Source organism: Strix aluco, chromosome 5, assembly GCF_031877795.1.
Source record: "Strix aluco isolate bStrAlu1 chromosome 5, bStrAlu1.hap1, whole genome shotgun sequence".
NCBI lineage: Eukaryota > Metazoa > Chordata > Aves > Strigiformes > Strigidae > Strix > Strix aluco.
In genome coordinates, this window is record NC_133935.1 from 75,771,381 (window position 1) to 75,792,255 (window position 20,875).

The 20,875-nt window shown below is 41.8% G+C and overlaps 2 protein-coding genes across 3 annotated transcripts in view; one reads left to right on the forward strand and one right to left on the reverse strand.

Moving 5' to 3' along the window:
• Positions 1-1,467: 1,467 nt before the first annotated feature.
• On the reverse strand, positions 1,468-6,188 carry TMEM60 (transmembrane protein 60). The gene is made up of 2 exons (XM_074827900.1): positions 6,017-6,188; positions 1,468-2,132 (listed from the first exon to the last, which is right to left on the reverse strand). The coding sequence occupies exon 2, from the start codon at positions 2,092-2,094 to the stop codon at positions 1,690-1,692; it is 405 nt and encodes a 134-aa protein (XP_074684001.1). The 5' UTR covers positions 2,095-2,132; positions 6,017-6,188; the 3' UTR covers positions 1,468-1,689.
• Positions 6,189-6,693: 505 nt separating this feature from the next.
• PHTF2 (putative homeodomain transcription factor 2) overlaps positions 6,694-20,875 on the forward strand; it is a 70,813-nt gene continuing 56,631 nt past the window's right edge. For both annotated transcript variants that reach the window (XM_074827882.1, XM_074827884.1), the window contains exon 1: positions 6,694-6,805. The gene's annotated coding sequence lies outside the window, so the exon portion shown is untranslated. The remainder of the gene's footprint in view (positions 6,806-20,875) is intronic.

A 20,875-nucleotide genomic window follows, 5' to 3' on the forward strand; every position in this document is an offset into this window, starting at 1 on the left:
GGTAAAAAAAAATCTCTCAAAACACAGAGCGAGGTTCTTCCATGAAGTATTTTTCAGAAATAAGTAGGGCACAGATACACCTCCAAAAAAACCCCTGTTCCTTATAGACCCTGAAGGGAAATTTCTAAATGGCAGTTTCAGCTCCCCAGAAGTTGTGTGATGCTTATGAACTGGGGCTGAGTCCAGGGGTTTGCTCAGGAAAAGTTAGGTTGTTTTTCCTTATAATAAAGGGGTTATAAATATTTTGCCTTTTTTTTTTTTTTCACAACAGCTAATGAGTAGAAAGATAGTTTTTTGTCACTTCTCAGTTTCTCCTTTAGCAAGGCAGGACCATCAGCTGAACCAAAGCAAACATGACCTAAATTCTTTCTAAAGATCATTTGTTGATGTTCTGAATTGAGATCCATTGCCTTAGAATGGAACAAGTGCTTTTCTTAAAGCCCTTTCAGCAGTCTCTGACAATATGGTTCCCACATCTGTGTGACTGAACAGCAAGAGCAAATCCAAATACTTCAGGAAGATTTTTTTTTTTTTTACTGACAAGTACAGTTGAATGTAGACAATTAAAATTTGGAGACACACTTTGATCTAGTCACCTCCTGTTACCATAAAGACTTATTCCTGGAGTCTTTTCATTCACTAGACATTCTCTTGTACCTAGGAACTGTACATGGATCAGTACCTTCAGGATGCATGTTAAGAACATCCTAGACAACTTTTGCATTTGAATTTAGTGTTATTGTAGCTCCTGGAAGAGCACTTTCAGTCCACAAAATAGGCTTATGGTTACAGCTCTTCCCAGAGGTACCACTCATTGCATTTGTTACTTGTAAATGTTTATTTACTCACATCAGAGTTTGCCAAGTACTCCATAAAGCCAAGGGTTCTCTCCTGGAGATTTAATATACTATGGCATTAGAAACCATCTTCCTTGTTAAAACACCACTTCCTGGAGGTAGAAATGCATTACAGAACTCCCCCTGTAGTTTCAGTGTTTTACAGCACCAGTGATTTCCCACTTGGAAAGGTTATCACCACTGTCTCCCTCTTCTCTAGATCTTGGACTGGTGGCATGGTTTAGTTACTAACTTTTTTCTCTCTACATAAACATACTGGTTGGTTGTTTCAGCAGCTTAAAGGGCTTATTTTTAGTCTTTCAGAGGGGAAGTGGATTCTCACTGTCAAAAAGAAAATGCCGAGTCACTTTATTGCTTTTTTTGCTCTTATTTGGCAGCTATCAATTGTTACTGATTCCTAAAGCAACTGTAGCACATTATAGAAATTACTGGTAACTGCTTATTTCTTGAGTGACAGCACAAGTACAAAATGGAAGTCCTCTTTCCAAGGACTGCCCAGTGTGCTGAATACACTGGGGCAGAACATTTGTGGTTCCTTGGAGAAGATCTGTCTGCATGCAAAGAGCCTGTATCTTATTCCATGTAACAAATAATAGTCATATTAGAACAGTTTATGTTGAACAAATACTTTTATTTACAAGAGCTTATGTGGCAGTTTTGAAATAAAAAAGTGGAACAAGTCTACTTTCAGTCTTCAGCCTGGATTAGATAAAGCCTCCAGCTTGATTGTTTTCTTATTTGGCATTCTAATTTGGAGATTAAGTTTGCAGAAAAACTATAATAATCCAGTAATTTGGTACCAATCTCAGTGTTGAGACCCACATAGTACAGCTTAGTCTCTTCGTACATAGAAGATATTGTATCCAAGTTCAACCATCCCCCCAATAAGCAAGGCCCACAAAGGGATAAATACATAGGCTAGTTTCATCGTAGTAAATCGTTGCAGTTTAGCACAGAGGGCAAGGCAGAAGGCTAATTTAAGTAGCATTGCAATGAGATACCAGGTTTTTTTCTTGATGTTTTGCGAGCCATTGCGAGGGTCAAAGCCAGACTTGCAACGTCCAGCCATTTTTACAATTAACATAACTAAAAGAATAGTATCAAATATCCAGACTGGAATAAAAATGAGGAACCAGTTCCACGGTGCTTTCTCATCCAGCTTCAATACCAGCATGATCAGGAAGAGTAACGTAAAAAGCCATGTCAGTAGTACTCTTTGCGCCAGGGACATTCTCATTTAAACAGCCTTGAGAGAAGTCTGCTGTCAGCAACAACCTAACAAAACAAAAGAGGGAGGAGGCATCAAAAGGTGTCACTACACAAGCATTAGGCACACTCCTTAAAGGAGACTAATTTCTTGTTCTTGCTTTCCCTTCCCTTCTAACCTCACCTACATACTGCTTCCTAGAATTTATTTTATAACTGCTATTCTCAGCAGAGCACTCTGTTTTGGTCCTGTCCACCATTCAAGTGCCTTAAGTCAGCTGTGTAAACTGCCTTCATTTAAATTTGTTCTACAAAACATTCTTTAATCCTAAACTAGCTGTCAAACTCAGATTTTTGTATGCTAAGAATATGTTGAGATCCACTTTCCTCCAGTACTGAGGTACTCATAGTTAACACCTGAAAATAAACCCGCCCGTTCTCTCTCTCTAACGAAATAATCAGTCAAATGCAAACCAACTAACAAGCACAAGTAACAAACCACCTGAAAGGTCCTGTAGTCCACAGAGCTTCAGCTGAAAAGACCCAGTAAGCACTACTACCACTTTCTCTTAAGCAGCAATCTTAAAACTACTAAAGGCTACAGATACCTGCCAGAAAGCAATTATCTAAAGTATGCAGACACTGGCTGACAGGAACACTATTTAGGTTTACTGGCTTGGTAGTATATTTAAATTTCTATGTAGACATGAGAAAAGAAAAACAAGGACAAGTTACACCTGCCACTACAGTCATAAAAGTTAGTTTTTATGTTCCTAACTGAAAGGCTTTTACCACTGCATCTGCCAGAAGCTTTTCACTGCAAGTATAAGACACAGGGGTGAGAAGAACTATGGTTTTCCTGAAGATTTCATGCTACAAAGATGGATAATATATACCAGTGAAACAGTACTGAAATAGGTTTAAGTATTTCAAAAATCTGAGATTTTTAGAGATTTTATAATTCCCTTTAGAACACTGATATTCTTTCACTTGAAATAAACTAAGCTTTCATTTGTTCCAGATTACAGGAATATTTAAATTACTGAAAGTGAGATCTCATATTTTGAAGCATCTAATCCTCATCACCAGACACCACAAGGGAAGGACAAGACCTGCTTCCCCCTGTCCCCTCAGTGCCCCTGGCCACAAGCTGCTGCTGCTTCCTCTGTGTTATTACTGATGCTCACAAGATCACCCGATTAAGCTATAAAACTCACTGAACAAGCAGAAATCTATTAGGACCTTTTTCTTTGAAACCAGGTTAGCTTTTTGTCAGATTTGCAAATTGAACCAACTTTATGCTCAGGTAAGTGTCAGAACCAGAATGGGGGAAGTAAAAGCTGCTGGTTTAACTGGTTAGGAGATGACCTGCCACATTAGAGCCAGGGGATAACAATCTTGTACACCACTAAAATTATCCTACAATTTAAATGTGTCTTCTGAGACACAGTTCAACAGACCTACTTTTTTGTTCAGTCTGGGTTTGAAGTTTCAATGGATTTGATTTAGTGGATAGTAGTGGGATCTCTCTTAAGGAAAAGATTCAGTTTAGCCCAAAATAATGGAGTTACTGTCAGTGCATTCCCTCCCTTGTGTTAGGGCTGACACTTCTGTGACCCAGAGCAGCCCAGTTCCTTGAGCTGAACTAGGAAAAAAAAGTTTAAAATACTATTTTTGTAGTTTGCTTTTTGCTGTCTCAGTTCTGCTCAGATCACCAAGGGCTCTGGGGAAAGCCAATCACTGGCAGGGTGGAACCGAGACCCCCTCCTTAGGGAAGGGGTGAAGCTTAGCAGTCACATTCAATGTTGGAATTAATTGCTAAGTAGACAAAAAAATTGAAGGACGTTTAGATAGCATTGCTCTTTTCTGGTTATAGAAACATACCTAAACCAGCTGGCAGGTGCACAGGATTACAGAGCAATTACTGTGACCTGCCTGAAACTTTCCAGTATTTTGAAAACATTCCCAATATTCTCAAGTGCAAGTCTGCAGCTAAAGTGAAGAGAATAGCGATCTGAAACGTAGTTTCAACATTCCTTTCATGAGAATGTTTTTGAAAACTAGTTCTAGAAATCAATGCTACAGACACCACAAGAAGGAGAAGCTCTTATTAGCAAGCTGGAGAAAGCAGAAACCAAAGAAACAGGCTGGAAACTTGGGCCTGAAAGAAAAAAGAATTCAACACTGTTAGATCAGGTTATTAGATACTCAAAGAAGGTGCTATCAACTGTCTCTTGAGGAAATAGAAAGCTACTGAAGATGTATTAGACAGGGCTACTCAATTTGAAAGTTGCTCACTTGATGAAAAGATTCTCAGTTTGCTGAAGTGTTCAGAAGCACCTGAACAATTTTCAAAAGCACTGGCAGAAAACTCAACATGGGACATTATGCTGCCTTTCTTTGAACTAATTAAGAGATAACTGCAAGAATGGACAGGACTGCAAGGCTCCATTCAATTTTTGAGGCGTTTTTTGATAAAAACTCAAGCAAATCCAAGTGTACTTTTGAGATCTTATAGTTCTATAGTCAAAGGAAGCTACAAAATTTTAAAGACTGACAGCTGGGCATACAGCTGACATAATGATGAAGGGTTTGATTACATGGAGCACTTGACCATCTCTCATTAGGAAAGAAAGGAGATTATTGGCAGATTCTCAGGAAGAGGCCAGCTATCACAGCACTGGAAAAAGGATGCAGATATGGTACAAGTCTGAACTAGCTCTTCTGGGAAAACACCGAAGAGACGTCAAAGACAGAGTGTAAAAATAAAAAAAAAGCTCTCAACTCCTTATAGAACTCATGTAATTAGCAGGAAGTGAAAGTTTCCACTAATGAGAAACACTATCTAAGTAGCATTACTGACCTTGGTGGGGTGATCTACATAATTATAATATTATGACAGCTAATTATATCCTGTTTAGGAAAAAAAAGCAAAGAGGAGAGAAACTTACACATTACATTCAGCTCAATATTAATGATCTATAAATTTAATTTAAACCTTGACTACTGCCTAACAAAGTTCAGAAAATGATGTTATACTAAAACCAAATTAAAAAGAACTCTAGTTTGATTAAATGACATTTTAAAGCCGATTAAGTAGGCATGAGTAATTTAACAGCTGGAAAGAAATATTCCAGTAGCCCCCTTTTAAAACCACCTTTAAACTAGTCCGATATGAATACAGGTTAGGTATTCACAAGTTCTCCTCGCAATTGATGCACTCTTACTTCAGATAGCCTATGTAGGTTTAAAAGTGCAAATAAAGTCAAACTACAACTGAAGTGGTTGTTTTACTGTTTTTCAGCGAAACGGAGACTCCCGAGCGCTGAATTTGGCTGGGGAAAAAAAAAAATAAATCAGAAACTATTCAGAGGAACCGAACGAGGAAACTGGTAAACCAATCGCGGGTGCCGGGCTAGGCAAAGCCTGCGACAGCAATGGAACAGCCTCCCGCGGTGCTCTGAAGAAGACTGACGGTTTCCAGCCCAGGCCCGATGCAGCTTTGCCGGGCACGGTCGTTACCCTCGGCCACCTTCGTCCAACACGCCCCCGGGGGGGGCCGGGGACCGCCGAGCGCTCCCTGCCCCGCGCGGCGGCAGCGACCCGGGGAGCCGGGTCCGACCCCCGCGGGGCGGCGGCTCCAGCAGCTGCTGGACGAGCAGGGTAGGGCCGAGCCCGGCGCCCCGCAGGCGGAGGAGACCGCCCGCCTCTCCCGCCCTCCCTCAGCCCCCGCGGCTGACCCTGTGCCGCCCAGCCTCCTCCGCAACCCCGCTCCAGCCCTCCTCGCCAGCCCGCCGGTCTTCCTCCGTTCCTCCCTGGGCCGAGCCGGCCTTCTCCCGAAGCTCCCCCGGAGAGGCCCGGCTTTCCCAGCCGTGGCGGAGGCCCTGTGCGCCTGAGGAAGAACGGGCGCGGCGCGTGATCCTAAGGTGGGAGCCCCCGCCCTCACCACCTACCGCACGGGCCCGGGCCGCCCTGCGCCGCTGCCGCTCTCGCAGGGACCCGCCGCCTTCCCCGCGCAGGGTCTCGGCGCATCCCCCTCCCGCCCGGCTACGCGGGACCAGCGCGCAGGTGAGCGGGCGGCCAGGCTCTCCCTGCCCGCTCCACCACAGGAAACCGACCGCCTCCCTCCGCCCCGGGCCTGGCTATTGGGCAGCGGGGACGCACGTCCTACCGCGCCCCGCTGTCACTGGGTAGAGGCGACGTCGCTCAAGTTAATCCCCGCCTCCCTCCATAGCTACCCGGCCGTGGTGACGCCCACCAAGGTCAGCCAACCCCCTCACGGCCGGCGGCGCTTCAGCCTTGAGCCCACCTTCCTTCATTCTTTTTGGCGCCGATTCGTGCAGGAGGCTGTCTGTTACGCCGGCCCCGCCTCTGCCTGGGGGCGCTGTTCGTCAAGCACAGCCCCACCTTCCTCCCGCTCTCGTTGGACAGCGCTGCCGCAAGTCCCGCCTCGGCCCCACCCCCGCAGGCGGAGGGGCCGCTGATGGCTGCCGGCTCGCGCGCGGCTCCGCCCCCGGCTCGGCGGCGCGCGCTCTCTCGGGTGGCGCGCTGTTGCTGCCGCCGCCGCTGCCGCCGCTCGGCCGCGCACCGCCCCTTCCCCCGCCCCCCCCCCCCCCCCCCCCCCCCAGCTGTTGCCTCGCGCGCGCCCGCCGCCTCCTCGCTGTCTCGCGCTCCCCTCGCTGCCGTTGTCTGCAGCGCGCGCCGGCCCCGCTCCGCCGCCTGCCCGCGGCACCGGGCGACCGGTAAGGTCGGGGGGACCCGCCTGGGCTCGGCGGGGAAGGAGGAGGCGGGTGGCCGGCGCGGAGGCATCCCCACCCCGGCGGTGGGGGAGAAGCGGGGCGCCAAGTTCCCCGCGCGGCTGGGCAGGGGTGGGGGCAGGCAGGGGTGCCCGCTCGGTAAGGGGGGGACAGGGCGGGGAGCGGCGGGGAGGGACGCGCATCCCCGGAGGGGCGCGGCGGGGCCGTCTGCCGCCGCTCCCCTCGCCCCTGGCCGGGCGGCGAGAGCGGGTCCGCTGCCGGCCCGCCGCCGCGCCGGGGGCCTCCCGCTCGCCCGGGGCGGGGGAAAGCCTGGCCGGGGGAAGGGTGGGGAGGCCCGCGGCCTCCGCGGCGCCGAGGTCCCCCTCAGGCGGGAGCTAGCGCGAGTGTCCGCGCCCCCGGGGCGGTGGGGCTCCGCGGGCGGCTGCGGAGCGGGCCCTGCCCGCCACGCCGTGTGGCCGCATCAGGTGCGGGCTGCTCCGGCCGTCGTAGGGGGCCGCGCCGTCCCGCTGAGCCTTCGGTAGCGGGCGTGTTGGCTCCGGTCGCTGAGTTCGCTGCGGGTGGAAGGCGCTCAGTTAGGCGTTCAGGGCTTGAGCTGCCGGCCGCTTCCGTCCGTGCTATTCCTGCTTGCTCGGTCTGACTTCTGCTACAATGCACCTTTGCCTTGGTAAGTTGCTTGAACCCCTCTCGAGCTGCTTTAATGCCTGTGTCAGGTGGTGGGACTTTTTTCCCCTTTCCTTTAAAGGCCCTAAATTTCAGCATTTTCATCTGTGACCTCGTCTCCTTCTGTATTCGTGTATTTTACACTCCTTCCTCTTCCCTTGATGCTTTCTTTCTATTCCTTACTCCTTTCCTTCTCTCTCCACCTAACCCATCCACAGCTTGTGTGTTCTCCTTGGTTTTCAATTTGGGAAACTAAATGTTAGGCTACTCCCCGTGAGTTCAAATTTCTTCTGTCGTATTAATTTTCCTGATAAGTCCTTTATTTGCTGTCGTTTTTATCAGAAACAAATGAGAGAGCAGTGGGTGAAAATGATTATGTGGTAGTGGAACTATCCAGGTGTCAGCCTCTTTTACTTTTTTCATACGTACTCTCTGGGTGCATGTGACTTGTGTGTATTGGATTCAATGACAGTTTTAGTTCATATTCTCAAGCTCTATGCTTGGTATTTTGTCTTTTACTGCTTTTGCATGTTATTGGTCACTTAAAAAGTAATGCTGCTGAGTCTTGCATTTTGTTCCGAATTTGCCAGCGTCTTATCCATCTGTCATGTAATTAACTGGAAGAAGTAATTAATTGGAAAACCTGACTTGTTGAAAGTACTTTAATTAATGTTCTGAAATTCTTTGTGATGAAACATTCCTCCAGAAAATACAGCTGGTTTTACAATTTTGACACACGAGTTCTCTAATAGGAATGAGACTAAATACAGTGTGTCATCAGTAATTTGCCTGCTTATATCTTCCTGTTGATGCTGTTAAACAGATGGTGGTATCTGTTTTATCGGGGAGAAGTGCATTACTTGAAATAACCTGTTAATCCTAGTGAGTGAATGCTGGTATCTTTAGTTGCACTTAGGGTGGTCACTAAGTGGCAGAAGGATGTATTTCTGTTATATACATTAGCGCTTGGCATGAGAAGTTTTTGTTTTCCTGGGGTTAGAGGCTAAAAGTGTTCTGTGAATAAATCTCTGGGTTATAAATAGGTGTATGTATTTGGCTACTTGCATAGCTCTGAAGGTTTTGGTGATCTTCTTTGATTTGCCTCTTTATTTATGACTCTCTGGAAAGAATAATCCTTTTCTCAGAAGTCTTATTTTTGTTCCAGTAATGTGTTTATGAATTGATGTATGTACGCACATCATACTTTTATCAGTTTTGACATTTTTTCTCCCCAGAGCTCTACTTTACCATATTTGCAAACAATTTTCCTTTCTGAAAGTGAAGGTTGAGAGTGATACTTGGAACTGGTGTGTTTAAGATCCTGATGCCCGTTTGAAGTGGAATGTTTGTGCAGTTGAATTTTCTGTTGCTATGTTTTGCTGCCAATGTGTGTTTTTATTCTGGATATAAATATTATAAAGGATAAAACATGAGCCTGAGTCATCTGAAAAAGAATTTGGAAACCTAGTTAGTTTAACTCAATGCTTATAGTAGAATTTTTTTCCTCTTGTGTTGTGTGGAATGTGACATACAAATAAATTGTCAGTAATTGTTGAGAACTCCACGGAGCATTTCAAGTATTCTGGTAGTACTGTATTTCTCCCAAAGCAGAGTTAGCTCAGCTCGTCTCAGAAAGCTGGTCTCAGAAAGCTGGTCTCAGCTGTATCCATAGCTGCCGAATATTGGTGTGAGCTTTGGGAGGACTCCGAATTCTGTAGGCTTTGAAATTGGAAACAAAGTATTGATGTGGTATTGGAAGAGATGCATAGGTGCATTAAAAAGACTTCCAGTCAACTTTCTTTGAGGTGGTTAACAAGGCAGCGAAGGGTGGAGCTCTTGGAGTTGAATAATGCTGTTCCTGTCACAGCTGGCAGGGGTCACTGGAAAGCAGTGGACATTATTTTTTCCCAGTTCTCCAAAGTTACATATACCGTCTTCCCAGACTTTTTCTAAATATTGTATCTTCTACTTGTTTATAGTAGAAATTTTGTTAAAGAAATAAAAACATCATTTATTTTCCTTTCCTCAGGACCCCTGTGAGTGAGAGTGATGACAGTCACAGGTGGGGTTTTTTTTGTCTGTGAGGAAGTTCTTTCATAATAAACAGCATGGTCTACAGATTCATCACCAAACAGTTTATGAGAATTTTTAGCTAGGCTTACTAAGGGCACAAAACTTGTACAATTACTTTCTTTGTTTGTTTTCTCTCATTTGAATAACTTTTTTAATCAGTCAGATGACGAAACCAGATTTGATGGCAATTGAAAGACATTAAGTACCTACACAGTGACAAATATTTATAAAACTTTTGACAGGTAGTGACCCAAATTAGTAGTTCCACCTGAAGAAAAGCAGTTATAATTGAGTCCCTTCTTTCTTCAGAAGGAGAGCAACTGCTGGCCAGTCTACCTGCTAAGCTCTGAGCCATTGTGGTGTTTACTGCTACTGGCTCACCCAAATAGTTGGGGCAGTTGGTAATATGGGTGGGGGGCAGGAAAGAAGTGTTGGGTGAGGTGGAGAAGGACAGTAGGGAGTCACAGGGCACTGGAAAAAGCAGACAGACAGTTGCTTCTGCCCATGGAACAAGGTAGGCCTGTTTTTTCTGTAAGGTTTTCTTGTTTTACAAAGGAAATAAACCAAAACTGGTTTAGGATACCTCTGTCAGAGGTAGTGCTCCTTCTGATTGTTCAGGGACAGTTGACCACTACTTACTCTAAGATATGTAGTGGCATGAAAAATAAAAGATTTTGAAAGCTGTAAATATCATGTTTTCTTCCTTGAGTTTACTGTGCTGTTATTCATAAAGGTTCTTCTTGCTGGGTACAGAGGAAATGGTTAACTACTTGACAAAATTATATTCAAATTTGTAAGGAGAATACAAAGAGCTTAATAAATTGCCTATAGGGGAAAAAAGAGATAATAGCAATTAGGACTATAGTGTATTACTGTGTGATGTTTGGGTATGGTCTACATGCAATCAGAATAATTTAGGTTCAAAGGGGTCACTGGAAGTCATCTGTCTGGTCCAACCTCATCTCAAAGCAGGGCCAGCTTCAAAGTTAGAATAAACATGTGTACATATATAGACATACCCATTATGTTGTCAAGAAAATTGGAAATACAGCTTAGGTTTGTGTTTTTATGTTTGGTGGGTTGTTTTTTTTCAGTTGAGGGGAGGGTATTGGAGAATTCATAGAGCTATTCTCTTGTTCCTTAATTTACATGTGTAAAGGGGATTTTTTCCAAATTCGCTTCTGCTGGGAATACTCTAAGTGAGACATGTAGTATTCAGTATTTAATTCTTTGTTCATTTGAGGTGGTCTTGGTAGACGTACTCCAGAGAGACTAGATGGCTTCCTGGATTGAGTCCAAGCATTGGATTGAATGGCTATTTGCAAATACATTTGTGGTTCTTAAAAAATAAAATACAATTGCAAAGTGAGAGAAGAAATTAAAGCAGTATAGCATAAAATATGAAGTCATGCAGGCCTTGGATTTTGGAAGTTGGCCAGCGCCAGATGCTTTTGGGGGTTAGGTGGTTGGCAGATGCCAGCCTGGCAGCTAAACACTCTTCGTGTTCAGCTGTCGTAAGGGACAGTTTGTTCTATGCTTGCCATGTTGCTCATACGCTTTCCTTGGTATTAGCTACTGGCCATTGTGGGGTCGGGTCAGGTAGAGTATTTGTATGGCCAAATGCAGCCAGTTATCTCTTTGGACATTTTCTTGCATCCTGGGTCATGAAGCTTTAGGTTCCCTCAGTTGTGTGTTTATTTTTTTTTCCTCTTATTGTTATTGTGTGTTTAAATAGCTGCTTTCTTTTTGAATCTGAGTAAAATCTTGGCTTCAGTGACTTCCTGTGGTACTGAGTTTAACACTCTAATTATGTGTTGTAATATAATATTTCTCTGTTAAAAGTTTGGCTTTGCTATCCTCTAAGCTCAGTTAATGAATGAAGTTCCCTGTATTATTGGAAACTGTTGTATTCTTGACTTTATTTTCTGTATATTTCTTAAAGTCTCATTTAATTTATAATTCCTTATTTTTCTGTTCATGCTCACCTGTCTCAACAGGAGAGTCTTTCAAGTAGTTGGTCATTCATAGCGCTTCCCAGAACACCTTCCCTTCCCCCAGTATTTTAATGTTCTTCTTCAAATAAAATACATTCATTTCAGGTCAGATTGCACAACTGTTCAACAGAGCTGTACTGCAGTGTTTTCCTTGTCGTTGTTCTTTTATTCAGGTGTCACTGTGCTCTTCTGACTGTAGTATATTGAATGGAAGAGCTCACTGTGCTGCCAAATTTCCTTTCTGTACTTCAGATGCCTGATTTTAAAGCTTTGTGTGGTGTAGATAGTTCATTCCTGTTTATGCTGCCTATTCATTGTTAAAGTTGATACAATTAATTATTAAAGTTCATCCATATTACTAATGTAAGATTAATTGACATCTGGAAAAGTTACTACTTCAAGTTTTCTTTTCTTCTCTGATGTATAAATATAAATATAGTGAACACTGCTGGACCTATTTACAGAAGCTTGAGGTTTGGAATAATAGGGCAGGACTCTGTTCATTCATTTAAAGACTTAACTTAGTACTTCATAAAAACTCCAGGCTACTGGTCTAAATAGGGGGAAGGAAGAGAGGGGAAACAGCCTTATTTAGTCCAGGTTAACTCTGTTAATGGTACTTCTGAAGGCTTGCAGGTGGAAATCCAGTGTTCAAGTTGGCTTCAGTCAGAGCTGCCTCACTACTGGCAATGGTATTAGTGCTCATTTTATTCTGCAGTCGATAAATCTGTGGGGCTAATTCAGGCAAAAACTGCTCATTTACTTAGTAATGGTAGTCAGATCCTTGAAGCTGTCTGCCGTGTGATGGGCTCCAATGCTAGTAAAAAGAGGGATGGGACCTGGTGACTGAGGAGAAGGGTAGACTGTGGTAATACTGGTTTAGATTGGTTAAAACAGTTGTGAAGCCTTGCTAGGCCACCCTTACCTTCTCCATTGGCTCTGTGTGGACCTTATGTGTCTTTAGTGAGTGATTTCTTTTGCTGAAAGTTACCTCTTAAGACGTCTGGGAACGAGCAGGAATGTGGGGCATCTGTTTATTTGTAAGCTAACATTTGCTGTCGGCACCTGATGAAGCAATGGTGTTATGAGTGTCTGTGTTCATCTTTCTCCTAAAAGTGTAATGGTTAGCATACCTGGAAAGATGGAAGTTGTGATTTCTGGGTGCACTCATCCTGAGTGACTTTAACATCAAACATCTGGGAAGAGCTAGCCACCAGGGCATGTGTATACCTGAATGAGATCCTGAATGTCTGTCCTGTCACTACTGGGTGATCAGGTATGTGAAAGCTAGAGGAACATAAAGAAAGCTGACTAGGAAGATTTAGTCTGAGTTCAGTTTTGGGATTAGAATGCTTCTATGTGAAAGAGAAAGAGGGTTCCCAGATGAGCTCCCTAGGATCTGTGTGCGCTTTGCCTTGTACTGGCACTGAATGGAAGAGCTCGCAGACCAGCCATGTGTGATCCAAGGAGCTTCTAGGCACCTGAGAAGGCAATAGATAGGCCATGTTATTCAGAATGGATGCTGCTATTAATCTTTAACCAATTATCCTATTGTCATGAAGAAAGTTGACCTCAAAATTTTGTTCCGTTTTCTGGCTGGTTTTTGATCTGTGGCAACATTTGCTTTTCACAAACAGCAGTCTATTTAGAAGCCTTTGACATCCTTTCAACACCCATTTGAAAATCCACATGTTTTATCACTTGCTCTTGTTTATCAGTCAGTTTGACATGTTCAGAAATACTGATAGACTAAGACATGATCTTCCTTTGCAGCAACTGCTGATTAGACCCTATCAGATAGTCTTTCAGGTGTAATGGTGTTCTATTTTTAACAATTGTTTTGAGGAGCTTGCCAGATACACATGTAGGGCTTACTACTCTGCAATTCCTTGCTTGGATCACTCCAGAGACTTTTTGAAAAATACAGACTCAGCATTTACTCCCGTGTTCCTACAGAACAGTGGCTGTTACAAGAGACTGCAGCTTTTTCTGGCAGCTCAGCCACTTCATGCCTCAGCTGCTTCAAAAACTTGCTGGATAACTATTTGTAGAACATGATGCAAACTTGGTCATTTAGGAGTGGTTTTTCAACTTCCTGACTGTACTCATTGAGAAGCCACAACTCTGCTGTGCATTGCCTGGTGACAGATAAACACCTCTTCCTAAACACCAAGTCAGTTTTTTCAGTAAGCAAGATTTATTGTCGCAGGAAATTACTGTTGTGTTTAGAATCACAAGGAGGAGAAAAGGAGCATAGCATTTTATTTCAAGGTGACCACTATATTTTGGGATTTTTTGATTTTTTGAGTGTTTAAGAAGAATGTATATATAAATGAAAAACATAGGATTTATAGAGATTGTGTTCCTTAATAAAGTTGTTACAGTTCTAAGAGCAGATGTATACACGCAATAATTCTAGGGATTTCTCATTATAAGATTGTGAATATGTTTGATGGGGTATGTATGTATGTAGTATTCAGTACAAAAAACCAGGAATTAAAAAGAGCAGAACTTGAGACTGACATATTCTTTTTTTTTTTTAAGATGCAGTATTTTCAGGAGTGTTGTGGCTTGTAGGTCTAGCATGCTGGCAGCAATTACTGCATTTGGATTAATGGGAATTTTGTTACTACCATCTCTTATAGAAGATAAGAGACAAAATTAACTTGGTTATAGTCCCCTTTAAGGGCTTGAATTTTTTCCGCTTCATTAAACAATACAATATGTTTTTTGTTAATTAATAAACAGTGCTGCAGGCTCAGGAGTAAATTGAGAGGGGTAGAATCCTGGACTTCTCACTACAGAGTCTTTCCCCCCTATTTTTGCAAGTAAGGTAATTATGAAATTGTGTCATGTCACTTCAAATGGAGCCATGAACAGAAACCAGTTATGTAACAAAATTAGGAAATTTGCACAGACCTTAAGGCTGAGGGCAGAGATTCCACAAATGGCTACAGCAGTTGCAACAACTGCAGGCAGTGTTCTTTCCCAGAACCTGAAATAAACCTCAGAAATCTTGATACTCAACATTTTGCTACTATTTCAGACCGTTGTGTAATTCACTGGCAAAGCAAGTATTCCTTGGGAGACAGTTATTTTCTGTGGTACTTTCTTGCTAGTTTGTCCTTGGGATATTGGCATTTTTACTGGGGAAGTGAAGATAGTTAAGTCGAGCCTACTTCCCATCAGAATTTGAAAACTGATTCTCACTGCAGGCTCTGTGCTGCAGCTGCAACTGTGAGAGCTTCCTGCTTGGGATGGTAAGTGATAAAGGGCATGAGCTTATAAGGAAGAATAAATATACAGTGGCATAGGATCAGGTACTGTGGTTTGTGGGCTAAATACAGAGGCCTGAGAAAGCATCTGTTTTTCAGTAACTGACATCTTAGTGGAGGCACAGGCAGGTATGGACATGCTGACAAATGTCTGTATGTGTCATGATATATGATGTTTGGTACGTCTGTGTTCATAAAGAACAGGGCTGGATATACAGCAGCCAGCATCGGGTCTGATTCATATTTTATTATTTCTGTTGTTGGCCTGATAAACTCCTCAGAGAATCAGTAAAACTCCCCAAACAGGTATCTAGAGATGTTCAATGTTTTTTTCACAATTTTTTGGGGAGTGATTTGGTGGTGGTGGTGGTGTTTTGGTGGTTTTTTTTGTTTGTTTTTTTGTCTTTTTGTTTTGTTTTGAGATAAAGAACAGTTTGAAAATTCAGTCTCTTTCTTGAGCAGTGTCTTAGGAATGCTGGTATCAAATTTAGCAGAGTTGTTGGTGTTCTTTGCAGAAAGCAAGTATGTTAATTCCTTTTTATTTACAAACTATCATGCTGTTCCTTTGGGAAAGCAAGTATGTTAATTCCTTTTTACTTACAAAGTATCATGACCTTGGATTGCAAGGCAACAACTTGGGGGGGGGGGGGGGGGGGCTTGGCTGACAGGCAGCAAGAGTATTTTTCATGCTGGCTGCTGGATATGATCCTTAGGTTAGCAGTGTCTGATTTTTTTAATTTAATTTTATTTTTTTCCTTCCCTATGGCTGCTTCAGATTTTCTCAAGGCTAGATGAAAGGAACGTGATAAAACTTCCACGGAAAGGTGTGAACCTGGGAGTGACAAGTTTCTCATTTGCTTGTATACAATTTGCAATTCTGAAATGCTGTTTTGAGAACAGCATGCATAGATAAAGTACTTAAACAGAACACTGGGTGCGTTATATAGTGTTTGATGTTCCTTTTAAAAAAGGAAATGTAGGTTTAATGGTTTATTTGTAATGCACATGAAAAGAATGTGTCTTTTGAAATGCTGCTTCAAGGGTTTAATCCTGTTCTTGGTGGCAGCACCAGAACTCCCATGGATTTGAATGTAGGAATGATGACTCCTGGTAAATTGTAGTGGTCTATCAGCATTACACTGAAACCTGTGTTGGTTTGTTGTCATGGCAGAAGCAGTTTTTCAGTCAACAGTGGATGCCTAATGACTAAGGTGTTTATTGGGCTCATTTAAAATTAATTTAAAATATCAGATTATGTCAATAATTTGCTGATAATATTCTGTTTTGATGTTGAACCTAGCAAATGAGAGGTTTTTTCTGCATTAAAGTTATTATCTAGCTGTGTGAGAGCAGGTATGATGTTTTGCTTTTAAATGAGGTTGTGTGATACAAATGTTGCTACAAAAATAGTAGTTTAGACCATAGGCTTTACTGTTCTCATTTGTTGTCTCTTCTTACTCTTCATACCAGGAAATCTTAGTGAAATTATGCCTGTGATTGTGAAACTGTAACATGGAGGATATAACATAATGGTGAAACAGTTCCATTGTGGAAAGCACTTGAAATTAAGTTCTAGTATTCTCATGGCTTTATGCAGTAACTTTTTAAAAACTGCCTTTGATTTGCTGCTAAGAGAAGCTCTTCTGGAGGTAATAAAAATCGATGGCGTTTTAAAAAACCGTTTGAAACAAATGCCACAACTCTGCAATTTTTACTCCTAATGATGTCTAGTGAACATGCAACTTCATCATTCCATGATCATAATGAGTTGAGAAGGACATTCAAGTATTGACTAAACAGTTGAATGGTATCCTGACCATTCAGGTTGGGATTGTTATAAAGGAAACAGGTTCCTTGAAATACTTAGTGATTCACAGTGTTTATGGGCAAGGAAAGTTACTATTTGGCTATGCTCCCTTGCTTCTCTTGTATTTTTAATTATGCCCTTTTTCTACTTGACACTGCTTAGACTTGTATATTCTTCCAAAAATTGTAATTTTTTGCCTTTGTCACTATAAGAAGCACTGTTTTATTCTGAACTTCTGTTGGAGTTCAGAATAGATTTTATTTTTCTGTAGACTGTTATTTAGAAATGTATGCATTTATGTCTGACTTGGGTCCCCAAAACCCTGTAGATACGAGTAAAATTTTTAAATATACTTACTTTGACTTTATTTAAATCTGTAGTGTAGTATCTAATCCTGTTTTACACAATAAGCACTGCACTGCTTGAATGAGCGTTAAACTACCTGAAGACATCTAAATATAGATTTCTGTGGCTTTTGAAAAACTGCTCATTTGGTTGCAAGGTGTAGTGTGTACTTAAAATGCAATATGATTATGCTTTGAAATGGCAAAGAAATAGCTAAGAAACCCCACTACTGGATAGGGATCACCAAAACCAGGTAGTCATCTATTTTTAGTTTTAAGAAAGTAATGCTGTTTTGATCAAAATGTGTTGCTTGTTATTTGTAGTGTTAACTGTGAGTTTGATGGAAATGTGATGAATGGCTCTGTTGAATGTCCCAGAGATGTTGTGATCAAGCTTTTATATTTGGATGTTCTGTCTAATCTCTGAAGTTGGGACTATTTTTTGTGTTGCTCTTAAGTCTCCAACTAATTAAGATTAAGTTAATCTTGCTGTAGTGACACTCACAGGACATTGTACAACTGAGTGCCAAAGCTGGTCCCTGTCCTAGATGCAGGTATTCCCCGCAGAACATGAAACAAATGGCTAGATCCGGAGAGGCTGGGAGGAGAACAAGGCAGAAGAATAGGCAGTGCTCTGCTGTGCTTGTGAATGTGTATCAGCTCTTTTGATTTGTTCAATTTACCCATTTGGTACTGATGTGCCTTAGAGCCTAGCTTGTACAGTCTGACTCCAGTGTCAATATCAATACAAATTTTCGCGAATAACATATTAACTTACAATGAATATGCAGAGTTCTGAAATTGTTGCAATACTTAGTCTTCTGTCTAGTTGTTCAGTGAGCTGTGGGCGGGTGCAGAGCCAGAACCAGGGCTGCAGCTTAAGTGCCTTGAGTTGTTACCATCCATTTCTCATCAGATAATTTAGCTTCAAGCCAAGTGCATCAAACTCATTATACTGTCTCAAAAAAACCCAAACCCAAAAACCAAACCACAGACAAATCCTGGCCCCTGCAAGCAGAAACACTGTCCAGAATTAATGAAATGAACCTTTTCACCTTTCATCTCAGTGCTGTTTCAGAAATGATTGTATATCTCTTGAAGAAAGCATGTGATATTTTCTTGTAGAGGTATTTTTGCTTAGCACACCAAACTCTGTTAAAGTCTTTTGAGACATCCGTCCTATGATTTTGTCCTATTTACTTTTGTAAGCATCATGTTTGCATTTGTGTATGCAAATGTGTATGCAAATATGCTTTAAACACCACCAAAATAGACTCTGTGGAGGATTTAATGTAGAGAGTTTCTTAAAAATATGAAAACCGTGGGTAATCTAAATAACAGGTTTGTTGATAGAAATCAAATAAATTAATAATAGAACTATTTCTTTATACTTGGTTTATAGTTTTGTGATGTAATTGTTGCTCAAGGAAAAGGGGTTTTGAGTGAATTGGAGAACTAGTGCAAAAAAGGGTTTCTGGCTTTAAAATGGCTTGTTCAATTTTAGCCATATTTGGCACAGTTGGAAGTCTTTGATTCATAAGTTAGTGTGGGTTTCCTGAAAAATTGTTGACCTTGGAGAGAGAGATATCAAGTTAATGTAGCTGTTGAGAGAAAGGTTTCTGTGCAGGTTCAGCACTTAGTTATTTACTGCCAATAATGAGTTTCTCCAACTTTTTTCTCATCCTGTAATTATGGTGGTAGGAAGCAGGGTATATTGTATCTAAGAGGTGATGTTGGTTTAAGAGAAATGAGAAGGATTTGAAGATCCTCCAAGGTGAGTTCACAAAAGAGGGGAAGGCGAGGGGTGCAAGTGTGATACAAATCTGTGACTCTGCGATGTAGGTCATGTTATGTGTGGAGGCTATGCATGGCTAAGGGCTTTATGTTTTTTTGAGTCTATAGTCCAATGTAGCAAATAATTTTAAATTTAAGTTTACTTAAACAGGTTTTCCAACAAGAAAGCAAATCCTATTTTAAGCTTTGTATGGGTGAGAAAGAAGGGTAACCAGTCTATGTAATATGCCAAGTTATATCAAAGTTGGGCTCCATGCTTTATGTGATAGAAATATTTTTGTGTTTATTGTGCCAATGAATTCTTAATAACTGATAGTTGCTCTTAGAAAAACTGCTACTATTATCAGAAACAAATAGGTCAGAAACAATTACAGATGTTGACACAGTCATGGCTGCCAGCTTTGACTGACTTGATGTGACTTACACAATGATATTATCAACAGTGGAAAAATTTCACTGTGTGTTTGCTCAGTTTCACCAAAAGTCAGTGTCCTGAAATTTGTTAATGACTATCTAAGCTCTCTGTGACATTTCTTTCTGTTGTGTTGTAGTTTTGTCTGAAGTTGTATAAAGGATATTGGAGTTAAACCTGTATAAAGGAAATTGGAGTTAGAAATCTTAAATATAGTTTCTTTTGGGTATTTGATGTCTCTCTTTTGAAAAAGCTTTGTGAAACATGAAAATATATGGCATTATGTTTCTTAGAAATCCTTAGGAGCTGTTTTAAAATCAATCTTTTTGTTGAAGATTTGTACTATAATGTATATGATACATATTCAAGCTTACTAAATACAGTGTCTTTAAAGTAATGCAGTGTGTAAAATTTGAGTACATCTATACATGAGTCAGGGAAGACTGAATAAACAGGTGTCAGTGCAGAACTGAGTCTTTCTGAGGGTCATCTTTTCTTTCCAAGAAATGTCTTGGAAGATGACAGTGTTCATAGGGCTTTTGTAGGAGTATTTATGATTTTTTTTGTGCAAACAGCTCTTATGATCAGGTAATCTAATATCTGCTTTTTTATATAAAAAAGAAAATAAATTTTTGGTGATGAACAGTGTATAATACAGTGTCATGAGTTATTCTAATGCTTAGGCATTTCATAAAGACACTTTTATTTTAATCTATTGCAGTTTCAGTTTCCATCCCATCTGTTGGACATTGTATTTTTCTTTGCCTTTCTTATTTGTGTAAATGCTGTCAACAAATGTCTTCTCTTTCTCTTTGTTTTAAAGAAAAAGATCACCTTTCATCTTTCACTGTAAAAACTGCCTACAGATTAATAATTCTGTTTCCTTTTAATGAAAAGATATAAGGTGCAATATTGTTGTTGATACTGACAATATTATGATAAGTGTGATATTTTTATCAGCAATATACCCTTTAATCACATTTTTTTTTGTTGAGAGAGATCGATCTCGGAAGAATGCTTGATGCATTGTTTGGTGCTTGGGGGCTAAACTACCACTCCTCCTCCTCGCCAGTGGTGAGGCCATGCCTGGGGTGCTGGGACCGGTTTTGGACTTCCCAGTACAAAAGAGAGAGACATACTGGAGAGAGTCCAACAAAGGGCCACAGAGATGGTGAAGGGACTGGAGCACCTCTCTTGTGTGGGAAGGCTGAGAGAGCTGGGACTGTTCAGCCTGGAGAGGAGAAGGCTCAAGGGGATCTCATCGATGCATATAAATACCCGAGGGGAGGGTGCAAAGGAGATGGAGCCAGGCTCTTTCCAGTGGCACCCAGTGACAGGACCAGAGGCAACGGGCACAGACTGAAACACAGAAAATTCTACCTGAACACCAGGAAATGCTTTTTCACTGTGAGGGTGACCGAGCACTGGCACAGGTTGCCCGGGGAGGCTGTAGAGTCTCCACGCTTGGAGATATTCAAAAGCCACCTGGACACGGACCTGTTCTAGGTGGCCTGCTTGAACAGGGGGTTGGACTGGGCAACTTCCAGAGGTCCCTGCCAACCTTACCCATCTGTGATTCTGCGAAACTGTGTTTGCAAAGTTTTTTTAAGAGATCTTCCTATGTTGATTTTTACCAATTATGCTTGATCCTGGAATCCTTCAGATAGTACATTTGGGAAACTTGTTTAATATTTTG

Coding starts and splice junctions, on each gene's coding strand:
- TMEM60 (XM_074827900.1), bottom strand. CDS start 2,094: ATGAGAATGTCCCTGGCGCAAAGAGTACTACTGACATGGCTTTTTACG.